The sequence below is a fragment of the Nerophis ophidion genome, linkage group LG10 (genome assembly GCF_033978795.1).
Source record: "Nerophis ophidion isolate RoL-2023_Sa linkage group LG10, RoL_Noph_v1.0, whole genome shotgun sequence".
NCBI classification, from domain to species: Eukaryota; Metazoa; Chordata; class Actinopteri; order Syngnathiformes; family Syngnathidae; genus Nerophis; species Nerophis ophidion.
In genome coordinates this window covers 58088250-58102070 of record NC_084620.1, presented here as the reverse complement: position 1 = coordinate 58102070, position 13821 = coordinate 58088250, and the positions used below count along the sequence as shown (strand labels likewise).

The following is a 13821-nucleotide window of genomic DNA, read 5'->3' as shown; positions in this document are numbered from 1 at the left end:
GAACAGAAGTGTAGATAGAACATGTTCAAACAGAAAACAGGACGACACCTACCCTTTACATCAGTATTTCTTAAACATATTACAATTGGTTTATTAGAAATGATATTTTATCATATTTGATTGTATGATCCTGTAACTACTTGGTATCGCATCGATACCTAAATGTGTGGTATCATCCAAAACTAATGTCAAGTATCAAAGAAGAGAAGAATAAGTGATTATTACATTTGAACAGAAGGGCAGATAGAACATGTTCAAACAGAAAACAGGACGACACCTACCCTTTACATCAGTATTTCTCAACTATATTATTATTGGTTTATTAGGTATTATATTTTATTGGATGATCCTGTAACTACTTGGTGTCGGATCCATACCTAAATGTGTGGTATCATCCAAAACTAATGACAAGTATCAAAGAAGAGAAGAATAAGTGATTATTAGATTTGAACAGAAGTGTAGATAGAACATGTTCAAAGAGAATATAAGCAGATATCAACAGTAAATAAACAAGTGGGTTAACAATCAATTGTTTACAGTTTGTCCCTCATAATGTGTATAAAATAATAGGTGTATAAATGACACAATATGTTACTGCAGACTAATTAGGAGTCTTTGTTTGTTTACTTAATACTAAAAGACAAGTTGTTTAGTATGTTCAACATTTTATTTAAGGACTAAATGACAATAATAAACATATGTTTCATCTACACTAACATTTTTGTTAAAGTAAAGTCAATAATGCATTTTTTTGGTGGTTGCCTTTATTTCGAAAAGTATCGAAATACAGTTTGAACACAAATGTGCTGTGTTAAACCACTATCGCTAACACAAACTTGTGTTCTTCCTAGATTTGGGCTTGGAAAAATGTAACAGTGGGCAAACAGGTGTTCTATTGTATGTGCTATGGCGCCAATCTTTCCATTTAGTGCTTTCAACCGGAACTAGTAGTGCCATTTCGTCTTCAAGCCGTTCATAGCGTTCCTACTCAAATGTATTCTTCATTCATCTCTCCAAGCAGCGTTTGTAAGTTTTACAATGTAACTAAAACTATCCATCCATCCATCTTCTTCCGCTTATCCAAGGTCAGGTCGCGGGGGCAACAGCCTAAGCAGGGAAACCCAGACTTCCCTCTCCCCAGCCACTTCGTCTAGCTCTTCCCGGGGGATCCCGAGGCGTTCCCAGGCCAGCCGGGAGACATAGTCTTCCCAACGTGTCCTGGGTCTTCCCCGTGGCCTCCGACCGGTTGGACGTGCCCTAAACACCTCCCTCGGAAGGCGTTCGGGTGGCATCCTGACCAGATGCCCGAACCACTTCATCTGGCTCCTCTCCATGTGGAGGAGCAGCGGCTTTACTTTGAGTTCCTCCCGGATGACAGAGCTTCTCACCCTATCTCTAAGGGAGAGGAAACTCATTTGGGCCGCTTGTACCCGTGATCTTATCCTTTCGGTCATGACCCAAAGCTCATGACCATAGGTGAGGATGGGAACGTAGATCGACCGGTAAATTGAGAGCTTTGCCTTCCGGCTCAGCTCCTTCTTCACCACAACGGATCGGTACAACGTCCACATTACTGAAGACGCCGCACCGATCCGCCTGTCGATCTCACCATCCACTCTTCCCCCACTCGTGAACAAGACTCCTAGGTACTTGAACTCCTCCACTTGGGGCAGGGTCTCCTCCCCAACCCGGAGATGGCATTCCACCCTTTTCCAGGCGAGAACCATGAACTCGGACTTGGAGGTGCTGATTGTCATTCCGGTCGCTTCACACTCGGCTGCAAACTGATCCAGTGAGAGCTGAAGATCCCGGTCAGATGAAGCCATCAGGACCACATCATCTGCAAAAAGCAGAGACCTAATCCTGCGGCCACCAAACCGGAACCCCTCAACGCCTTGACTGCGCCTAGAAATTCTGTCCATAAAAGTTATGAACAGAATCGGTGACAAAGGACAGCCTTGGCGGAGTCCAACCCCCAAGCGACTGTTTTAGCATTATTAACTTACAACTTACAAAGACTCTGCAGCATCGCGTGGACATCGGGGGCGGTATCTCTGGATTGGCAGACCGGGGTGGTGGTTCCTCTCTTTAAGAGGAGGGACCGGAGGGTGTGTTCCAACTATCGTGGGATCACACTCCTCAGCCTTCCCGGTAAGGTTTATTCAGGTGTACTGGAGAGGAGACTACGCCGGATAGTCCAACCTCGGATTCAGGAGGAACAGTGTGGTTTTCGTCCTGGTCGTGGAACTGTGGACCAGCTCTATACTCTGGGCAGGGTTCTTGAGGGTGCATGGGAGTTTGCCCAACCAGTCTACATGTGCTTTGTGGACTTGGAGAAGGCATTCGACCGTGTCCCTCGGGAAGTCCTGTGGGGAGTGCTCAGAGAGTATGGGGTACCGGACTGTCTTATTGTGGCGGTCCGCTCCCTGTATGATCAGTGCCAGAGCTTGGTCCGCATTGCCGGCAGTAAGTCGAACACATTTCCAGTGAGGGTTGGACTGTCCTTTGTCACCGATTCTGTTCATAACTTTTATGGACAGAATTTCTAGGCGCAGTCAAGGCGTTGAGGGGTTCCGGTTTGGTAACCGCAGGATTAGGTCTCTGCTTTTTGCAGATGATGTGGTCCTGATGGCTTCATCTGACCGGGATCTTCAGCTCTCACTGGATCGGTTCGCAGCCGAGTGTGAAGCGACCAGAATGAGAATCAGCACCTCCAAGTCCGAGTCCATGGTTCTCGCCCGGAAAAGGGTGGAATGCCATCTCCGGGTTGGGGAGGAGACCCTGCCCCAAGTGGAGGAGTTCAAGTACCTAGGAGTCTTGTTCACGAGTGAGGGAAGAGTGGATGGTGAGATCGACAGGCGGATCGGTGCGGCGTCTTCAGTAATGCGGACGTTGTACCGATCCGTTGTGGTGAAGAAGGAGCTGAGCCGGAAGGCAAAGCTCTCAATTTACCGGTCGATCTACGTTCCCATCCTCACCTATGGTCATGAGCTTTGGGTCATGACCGAAAGGATAAGATCACGGGTACAAGCGGCCCAAATGAGTTTGGGTCTCTCCCTTAGAGATAGGGTGAGAAGCTCTGCCATCCGGGAGGAACTCAAAGTAAAGCCGCTGCTCCTCCACATGGAGATGAGCCAGATGAGGTGGTTCGGGCATCTGGTCAGGATGCCACTCGAACGCCTCCCTAGGGAGGTGTTTAGGGCACATCCAACCGGTAGGAGGCCACGGGGAAGACCCAGGACATGTTGGGAAGACTATGTCTCCCGGCTGGCCTGGGAACGCCTCGGGATCCCCCGGGAAGAGCTGGACGAAGTGGCTGGGGAGAGGGAAGTCTGGGTTTCCCTGCTTAGGCTGTTGCCCCCGCGACCCGACCTCGGATAAGCAGAAGAAGATGGATGGATGGATGGAACTTACTATAGCATTCTTTTTGTATTGTTTCACTTTCACAAATTCCTCACCAGCGTGGACTTATTGAGTGTGTTTAGCTGATTGGAGAGCTAGCTTGCATGACCATGACTACTGTTTTGTTTGATTAGCCGTTTTACTGCCGTGTTACAGACAGTTTGGAAACAATTAAGGTATGTAAATAAACATTTGCAGAATATTTCTGTGTGAATAACTCATTTAACAACTTATATACCTGTGGCTTATAGTCCGGTGCAAATAATATTTTCTAAAAATGGGGTGTGTCTTGTACCAGGCTCCTCTAGCGGCATGTCCACGATGATCTGGTCGCTCCATCTTCCTCTCAGGCCGTTGGTGCAAACAGCGATGACCTGGACCACGTAGCTGCTGTTGGACAGCAGGCCGGGGATGATGGCTCCCTGGGAAGGAACACACAGTCAACAACGCCCCCCCAGCACATTTCCGTTCTGAATAATCACGTATTGTGCAAGCTGAGCGTCTCGCATAATGTGTGACCCTCTCCCTTTAGAGCAGGGGTGCCCACACTTTTTCTGCAGGCGAGCTACTTTCCAATTGACCAACTCGAGGGGATCTACCTCATTTATATATATCATTTATATTTATTTATTTATGAAAGAGACATTTTTGTAAACAAGTTAAATGTGTTTAATGATAATACAAGCATGTGTAACACATATAGATGTCTTTCTTTCACGAAGACAAGAATATAAGTTGGTGTATTACCTGATTCTGATGACTTGCATTGATTGGAATCACACAGTAATGATGATAACGCCCACATTTTCAAATGGAGGAGAAAAAAAGTTGTCCTTTCTGTACAATACCACATGAAAGTGGTTGGTTTTTGGCATCTAATTCATCCAGCTTCCATACACTTTACAAGAAAAACATTGGCGGCAAATTCCGTAGCTTGCTTGATTGACATTCACGGCACCCGAGGGTCTTGTGAGATGACGCTGGCTGCTGCCAGATCATTATTATGAAAAAATGACAGAGAGGAAGGCGAGAAACACTTTTTATTTCAACAGACTTCCGCGCTGTCCCTTCCGTCAAAACTCTGCACATTTCCTATCTTCACAATAAAAGCCCTGCTTCATGCTGCCTGCGCTAACAAAATAAGATTGTCAGAAAGCTGGCGTGCACAAGTGATGTGCACGCCAGCTTTCTGAGGGATCGCTTGTGCACGCCAGTTTTCCGAGACTCTGTATTTAGTTAGCGCAGGCAGCATGAAGCAGGGCTTTTATTGTGAAGATAGGAAATGTGCAGTCGGCCTTTAGAGTTTTGACGGAAGGTACGGCGCGAGAGTCTGTTGAAATAAAAAGTGTTTCTCGCCTTCCTCTCGGTCATATTTTCATAATAATGATCTTGCAGCAACCAGCGTCATCTCACAAGACCCTCCGGTACCGTGAATGTCATTTAAGTGACGTCTTGGTGAAGATTGATGATCACTCATTTTTAGGTCTATTTTTTTTAAAAGCCTGGCTGGAGATCGACTGACACACCCCCCGCGGTCGACTGGTAGCTCGCGATCGACGTAATGGGCACCCCTGGTGTAAAGGCAGCCAACTGAATAAATAGAGGAGCACTGGGACTGTGCCTCAGAGTGTAGGGCAGGGGTCAGCAACCTTTTTGAAAGCAAGAGCTAGTTCTTGGGTACTGATTAATGCGAAGGGCTACCAGTTTGATACACACTTCAATAAATTGCCAGAAATAGCCAATTTGCACAATTTACCTTTAACTCTAAGTTATTATTAATAATTAATGAAATGTATCTTTGTGGAAACACTAATCATCTTAATGATTTTTCACCCAAAATATATATAGAAACAGATAAATATTTTTAAAAATGTCTTTAAAATTAAAAATTAAACACAAAAAAAAGAAAATAAAAAAAAAACAAATTCGAATATTTTTGAAAAAAAAAAAAAAAAAAATTTATGTAACATCATTAGTCATTTTTTCCGATTAAGATTCATTTTAACATTTTGATGACATGTTTTAAATAGGTTAAAATCCAATCTGCCCTTTGTTAGAATATATAACAAATTGGACCAAGTTATATTTCTAACAAATTAATCAATCAATGTTTATTTATATAGCCCTAAATCACAAATGTCTCAAAGGACTACACAAAGACAAATACTTTTTGGAATTTTAATCATAATAAGTTTGAAGAAATATTTCACAAATATTCTATGTCAAAAAAACAGAAGCTAAAATGAAAAATTAAATTAAAATGTATTTACTATTCTTTACAATGAAAAAAAAAATTACTTACTTGAACATTGATTTAAATTGTCAGGAAAGAAGAGGAAGGAATTTAAAAGGTAAAAAGGTATATGTGTTTAAAAATCCTAAAATCCTTTTTAAGGTTGTATTTTTTCTCTAAAATTGTCTTTCTGAAAGTTTTAAGAAGCGAAGTAAAAAAAAAATGAATTTATTCGAACAAGTGGAGACCAAGTCTTTAAAATATTTCCAATTCATTCTGAGTTTTGTCTCTGTTAAAATTAAAAATGTCGAGCAAAGCGAGACCAGCTTGCTATTAAATAAATACAATTTAAAAAATAGAGGTGGCTCACTGGTAAGTGCGGCTATTTGAGCTATTTTTCGAACAGGCCAGGGGGCGACTCATCTGGTCCTTACGGGCTGCCTGGTCCCCGCGGGCATCGCGTTGCTTGAGACTGTAACTGAGTGTTCAGCTCCATGCGTTCTCCTCATGAGCAAAATTTAACTCTGTCTCTGCCTGATTCCTTGCTTCTTGTTCTGTTTAATGGATAATTTGGCGCTTCAACCTTACATTTTCTGTTCAGACTATTTTAACGCTTGTTAGTACGGATTAGGGTTGTCCCCATACCAATATTTTCTATTTCAATATTTTTCTAAATAAAGGGCACCACAAAAAATAGGGGGTTTAGTTTTAGTTTAGTTAAGAAACAATTATTATTAGCTTATTTGTTTTGGCACATTTATTTTTATGAGTCACCTGACATAGTCCCAGTATATTTGATTAGTACTTACTTTCTGATCAGCCTGATCTTAGCCTAAGGTTTTTGTGTTAAATAAATATCATTTGTGATGAAGACGTGACAAGGTAGTAAACTGTAAGTAGGTCAGATATCATAATTGGATATGATTCAAATGAAGAGTAAGATGACTAATTCAGTGTTAATATTTGAGTGGGCCCCGGGCCCATCTGTAGTGGAAAAGTTGGAGTTAAGAACCCAGGACTTCCTAAACCCGCAGACCCCGAAATGAGAAGACACTCGAATACAACACTACGCCGAATTTAGCGTGAAGGTGTGTCGTACCACGTCCTGGTCCCCGTCGGTTCTGCACTCCTGCTTCCTCTGGTCCGGGCCCTGCAGCCTTTCGTAGGTGACGGTGTACCAGTCGATGGTGGTGTCGTAGACGAAGCGGGGCCGCTCCCACGTCACCACGATGGTGGTCTCGTTCTGGGCGTCGGCTTGGACATTTTCCGGCGGCGAGCTGCAGGCTGGAGTTCGACAACGACGTCACATGAACTAGAACTGGACGGATGCTCGCTGGAACTTAGTAGGAAGTGCTCGGTGTGTGTGTGTGTGTACCTTTGGCTAAAATACTGAATACTTGATTTCAAGTTCAAATTTCATACACAGAGCACACGGAGTCGAGTCTGATCTGCTAATTCGACACAGCATTTACTTATATGACCCAATCCAAACAACCTTCCCTAGTCATTAAGCAGGGGGAAAAAAATATTTTCAACAAAAGTAAACACACAAAACACGACCTGCTGACTGAACTTTGTGGATATTCTTACAAAACAGCAAACTACCATAAAAGATTCAAAATTATGTCAATTTTGGCGCATTTTAGCTGCTTGATATTTTTGATTGATTACAAACTCGTCACGGAAATAAACAAGGTAAAAGGTTAACTTTCACATACTTCAATTATAATAATGATATACCCATTATATTATGTACACATGTATGTATGTATATACATTTTATTGTGTGTGCTATGGCTTCATCTTCTGGACAAGTTCACATTTGCATTTGCGTTCCATTTAGTGCTACAACCGGAAGTAAAATTGCTGTTCCGTCTTGTAGCAGTCCATAGCGTTTCTACTCGTATGGCTTCTTCATTAATCACTATAAACTAACATTTGTAAGTTTTACAATATAACTAAAACAAGTGTCATGTTTGTGTGATCATGTTTTGTTTTTGGACTCTTTGTGCACTTTTGTTCGTTTTGTCAACGTAGCAACCCATTAGTTTCACGCGTCGAGTCATGCACCTGTCTTCACTGATCATGTCACTGCTATTTAAGCCAGTCTGTTTCTGTTGTTCGTCCTGGTGACATTATCCTAGCTATCTATGCATCCCATACTACCTCTGCTACCCATGAGATTCCTGTTTATTATAGTTCATGCTTCATGCCATGCCACAGAAAGTGTTTTTGTTTCGTGCTCATAGTTAATTGCCTTTGTGCTAGTCTTTTGTTTTCATTAGTCAAGTTTGTTCTCCGCCATAGTGCGCGCCTTTTTTTTCGTAGTTTGTTAGTGTTATTAATAAATAGGTACTTACATTCACGTCTTGCCCGCGCCGACTTTCCTTTGCATTCCAGAAAAACAAACCTTCAGATTCACGAATTGACATAAAACGTGCTATGTGTGATGTCTGTCGGGGCGTTTTCATGCATATTTGTACGTGCTATTTTATTGTAATCAAGCTAGCGTCATTAGATATTATACTAACAGGTTTACCATTGTCTGTTGTTAGTATTATTAATTTACAATGCCATTATTTTTGGATTGTTTCACTTTCAGAAATTCCTCAGTAAATTCACCAAAACGTCAGCGTGGAGTTATTGAGTCAGTTTAGCTGATTGGAGAGCTAGCTTGCCCAACTAGTGGCTCCATGACCATGACTTCTGTTTTGTTTGATCAGCCATTTTACTGCCCTGTTACAGACATAGTTTGGAAACAATTATGGTATGTAAATAAACATTTACTAAAATATTTCTGTGTAAATAACTCATTTCACAACGTAAATACCTGCGGTTTATAGTCCGGTGCGGCTAATATAAAACAAAGGTTTTTCTCCCCTAAACTTTAGTGGCTGCGGCTTATATACTGATGCACTCTATGGTCCGAAAAATACGGTAGATCATATTTTTTAAATACTTCCTAAAAAAGAAAAAAATCACGCAAGTGATATTTTGATATGAAATTGAACGTTTTAAACTGTGGAGGGAAATGAGTGTTTCTATGGCCATACACCTCCTTTAAATAAGGCAGTCTGCACAACTTTTGATTGTACATGCGGTCTTAGTAGATCATACGCAACACGCCCGCTATTTGTATCTTAGTGGTTGATGTGGCCTGAGCTCCAAGTTCACTGACTGTTGAGTGAGAGGATGTTTGGGCGGCTGAAAGGACACACCGGCGATGGAAAAGTGTGCTGCGTTCAAGGACGTACTGGGCGTGGGCACGTCCTCCACTCCCGTGAAGGAGGCAAAGACCTGCCCCATGAACTGCTGCTGCTCCCTGAAGTTGTTCTGCAGGTAGTCGGTCAGCATCACGTAGCCCGCCTGCTCCATGGTCATCACCTCGCAGAACACCTCCAGCTGCAAGGAGCCAGCAGGAACACAGTCAGCATTTACACTTTTGGAATAATTGTGGGGTTTGCTCCTCTTGCCAAAATAAAGTGTGTAAGAGGCTTGTGTTAGTGCCAGGCCAATAGAGCGCTCTGCTCTATTTTTAGTTGTCGCCTATGTCATGCCTGTCACGCTCATTTGCATCACGCACACGCGTTTGCCGCCACAATAAATACACACTCCTTCTACTGTCTCATGCTTTAGTCGGTCCCCGACAGGGGGGTCTCATGGGCAGCAGAGATATCTTTTTAACAACATGCTAAAAATACTAGACAAAAAATTAAAAACAATAAAAAAGTGGAATAAAAAAAAACAGCCAGCTAAAAATACGGGAAAAAATTAAAATAAAAAAATGGAAAAAAACACAGCTTTCTAAAAATACTAGAAACAAAACTAAATAGCAATAAAAAAAGTGTAATAAAGAACAGTCTGCTAAAAATACTAGGAAAAAATAACAATAAAAAAGTGGAATAAAAACACGGCTTTCTAAAAATACTAGAAACAAAACTATATTAAGTGAAGTGAAGTGAATTATATTTATATAGCGCTTTTCTCAAGTGACTCAAAGCGCTTTACATAGTGACACCCAATATCTAAGTTACATTTAAACCAGTGTGGGTGGCACTGGGAGCAGGTGGGTAAAGTTTCTTGCCCAAGGACACAACGGCAGTAACTAGGATGGCACAAGCGGGAATCGAACCTGCAACCCTCAAGTTGCTGGCACGGCCACTCTACCAAACGAGCTATGCCGCTTACAATAATAAAGTGGAATAAAAAACAGCCTGCTAAAAATACTAGAAAAAAACCGAAATAACAATAAAGAAAGTGCAAAAAAGCCTGCTAAAAATACTAGAAAAAACAAATAACAATAAAAAACAGCCTGTTAAAAATGCTAGAAAAAAACTAAATAACAATAAAAAAGTGAAAAAAAACAGCCTGCTAAAAATACTAAAAAAATAAAAAAGTGGAATAAAAAAACAGCTTGCTAAAAATATTATAAAAAAACCTAAATAACAATAAAAAAGTGGAATAAAAAACAGCCTGCTAAAAATACTACAAAAAACAAATGACAATAAAAAAGTGGGAAAAAAACAGCCTGCTAAAAATGCTAGAAAAAAAACAAGTAACAATAAAAAAGTGGAATAAAAAACAGCCTGCTAAAAATACTAAAAAAAAAATATAATAAAAAAAGTGGAATAAAAAACAGCTTGCTAAAAATATTATAAAAAAACTTAAATAACAATAAAAAAGTGGAATAAAAAGCAGCCTGCTAAAAATACTACAAAAAACAAATGACAATAAAAAAGTGGGAAAAAAACAGCCCGCTAAAAATACTAGAAAAAAACTAAACAATAAAAAAAGGGGAATAAAAAAACAGCCTGCTAAAAATACTACATAAAACAAATAATAAAAAAGTCGAACAAAAAAAACAGCCTGCTAAAAATACTAGAAAAAAAAACAAATAACAATAAAAAAGTGGAATGAAAAACAGCCTGCTGAAAATACTAAAAAAATAAAAAAATAAAAAAAGTGGAATAAAAACACTGCTAGCTAGAAATATTATAAAAAAACCTAAATAACAATAAAAAAGTGGAATAAAAAACAGCCTGCTAAAAATACTACAAAAAACAAATGACAATAAAAAAGTGGGAAAAAAACAGCCTGCTAAAAATGCTAGAAAAAAAACAAGTAACAATAAAAAAGTGGAATAAAAAACAGCCTGCTAAAAATACTAAAAAAAAAATATAATAAAAAAAGTGGAATAAAAAACAGCTTGCTAAAAATATTATAAAAAAACTTAAATAACAATAAAAAAGTGGAATAAAAAGCAGCCTGCTAAAAATACTACAAAAAACAAATGACAATAAAAAAGTGGGAAAAAAACAGCCCGCTAAAAATACTAGAAAAAAACTAAACAATAAAAAAAGGGGAATAAAAAAACAGCCTGCTAAAAATACTACATAAAACAAATAATAAAAAAGTCGAACAAAAAAAACAGCCTGCTAAAAATACTAGAAAAAAAAACAAATAACAATAAAAAAGTGGAATGAAAAACAGCCTGCTGAAAATACTAAAAAAATAAAAAAATAAAAAAAGTGGAATAAAAACACTGCTAGCTAGAAATATTATAAAAAAACCTAAATAACAATAAAAAAGTGGAATAAAAAACAGCCTGCTAAAAATACTACAAAAAACAAATGACAGTAAAAAAAGTGGGGAAAAAACAGCCTGCTAAAAATACTAGAAAAAAACTAAATAACAATAAAAAAGTGGAATAAAAAAAAAAGCCTGCTAAAAATACTACAAAAAACAAATACTAAAAAAGTGGAACAAAAAAAAACAGCCTGCTAAAAATACTAGAAAAAAATAAATGACAATAAAAAAGTGGAATAAAAAACAGCCTGCTAAAATACTATAAAAAAAATTTTATATAAAAAAAGTGGAATAAAAAACAGCCTGCTAAAAATACTAGAAAAAAATAAATGACAATAAAAAAGTGGAATAAAAAACAGCCTGCTAAAATACTATAAAAAAATTTTTATATAAAAAAAGTGGACTAAAAAAACAGCCTGCTAAAAATACTAGAAAAAAACGAAATAACAATAAAGAAAGTGAAAAAAAGCCTGCTAAAAATACTAGAAAAAACAAATTACAATAAAAAAAGTGGAATAAAAAACAGCCTGTTAAAAATACTAGAAAAAAACTAAATAACAATAAAAAAGTACAAAAAAAACAGCCTGCTAAAAATACTAAAAAAATTAAAAAAGTGGAATTAAAAAAACAGCTTGCTAAAAATAGTATTTAAAAAAAACTAAATAATAAAAAAGTGGAATTAAAAACAGCCTACTAAAAATACTACAAAAAACAAATGACAATAAAAAAAGTGGGGAAAAAACAGCCTGCTAAAAATACTAGAAAAAAACTAAATAACAATAAAAAAGTGGAATAAAAAACAGCCTGCTAAAAATACTACAAAAAAACAAATAATAAAAAGTGGGAAAAAAACAGCCTGCTAAAAATACTACAAAAAAAATAAATAACAATAAAAAAGTGGAATAAAAAACAGCCTGCTAAAAATACTAGAAACATTTTTTTAATAAAAAAAAGTGGAGTAAAAAACAGCCTGCTAAAAATACTAAATACTTGAAAAAAAAACTAAATATTTAAAAAGTGGACTAAAAAAACAGCTTGCTAAAAATACTAAAAACAACAACTAAATAACAATAAAAAAGTGGAATAAAAAAAAAAGCCTGCTAAAAATACTAGAATGTTTTGTTCCAATGCAGACTGGGCGTGCAAAAGAAGTATGGAAGTATGTGCCTAATGCTAGGAAGTGTGTACCTGATGCTAGGAAGTGTGTACCTGATGCTAGGAAGTGTGTACCTGATGGTAGGAAGTGGGTACTTGATGCTAGGAAGTGTGTACCTGATGCTAGGAAGTGTGTACCTGATGCTAGGAAGTGTGTACCTAATGCTAGGTTATGTGTACTTGATGCTAGGAAGTGTGTACCTGATGCTAGGAAGTGTGTACCTATTGCTAGGAAGTGTGTACCTGATGCTAGGAAGTGTGTACCTGATGCTAGGAAGTGTGTACCTGATGGTAGGAAGTGTGTACCTGATGCTAGGAAGTGTGTACCTGATGGTAGGAAGTGTGTACCTAATGCTAGGAAGTGTGTACCTAATGCTAGGTCATGTGTACTTGATGCTAGGAAGTGTGTACCTGATGGTAGAAAGTGTGTACCTGATGGTAGGAAGTGTGTACCTAATGCTAGGAAGTGTGTACCTAATGCTAGGTCATGTGTACTTGATGCTAGGAAGTGTGTACCTGATGCTAGGAAGTGTGTACCTGATGGTAGGAAGTGTGTACCTAATGCTAGGGAGTGTGTACCTAATGCTAGGTCATGTGTACTTGATGCTAGGAAGTGTGTACCTAATGCTAGGAAGTGTGTACCTGATGCTAGGAAGTGTGTACCTGATGGTAGGAAGTGTGTATCTAATGCTAGGAAGTGTGTACCTAATGCTAGGTCATGTGTACTTGATGCTAGGAAATGTGTACCTGATGGTAGAAAGTGTGTACCTGATGCTAGGAAGTGTGTACCTGATGCTAGGAAGTGTGTACCTATTAATAGGAAGTGTGTACCTGATGCTAGGTCATGTGTACTTGATGCTAGGAAGTGTGTAGCTGATGGTAGGAAGTGTGTACCTGATGGTAGGAAGTGTGTACCTGATGCTAGGAAGTGTGTACTTGATGCTAGGAAGTGTGTAGCTGATGCTAGGAAGTGTGTACCTAATGGTAGGAAGTGTGTACCTGATGCTAGGAAGTGTGTACTTGATGCTAGGAAGTGTGTACCTAATGCTAGGTCATGTGTACTTGATGCTAGGAAGTGTGTACCTGATGGTAGAAAGTGTGTACCTGATGCTAGGAAGTGTGTACCTGATGGTAGGAAGTGTGTACCTAATGCTAGGAAGTATGTACCTGATAGTAGGAAGTGTGTACCTGATGGTAGGAAGTGTGTACCTATTGCTAGGAAGTGTGTACTTAATGCTAGGAAGTGTGTACCTGATGCTAGGAAGTGTGTACCTAATGCTAGGTCATGTGTACTTGATGGTAGGAAGTGTGTACCTGATGCTAGGAAGTGTGTACCTGATGCTAGGAAGTGTGTACCTGATGCTAGGAAGTGTGTACCTGATGGTAGGAAGTGTGTACCTGATGGTAGGAAGTGTGTACCTAATGCTAGGTCATGTGTACCTGAT

At 39.0% G+C, this 13821-nt stretch overlaps 1 protein-coding gene across 4 annotated transcripts in view; it reads right to left on the bottom strand.

The window, feature by feature from the left end:
- LOC133561055 (receptor-type tyrosine-protein phosphatase zeta-like) overlaps nt 1-13821 on the bottom strand; it is a 213382-nt gene that overhangs the window by 80693 nt on the left and 118868 nt on the right. For all 4 annotated transcript variants that reach the window (XM_061914222.1, XM_061914221.1, XM_061914219.1 and 1 more), the window contains 3 exons: nt 8890-9037; nt 6735-6919; nt 3698-3824 (listed from right to left, as the gene is read on the bottom strand). In XM_061914222.1, coding sequence (XP_061770206.1) covers nt 3698-3824; nt 6735-6919; nt 8890-9037 — 460 coding nt within the window. The remainder of the gene's footprint in view (nt 1-3697; nt 3825-6734; nt 6920-8889; nt 9038-13821) is intronic.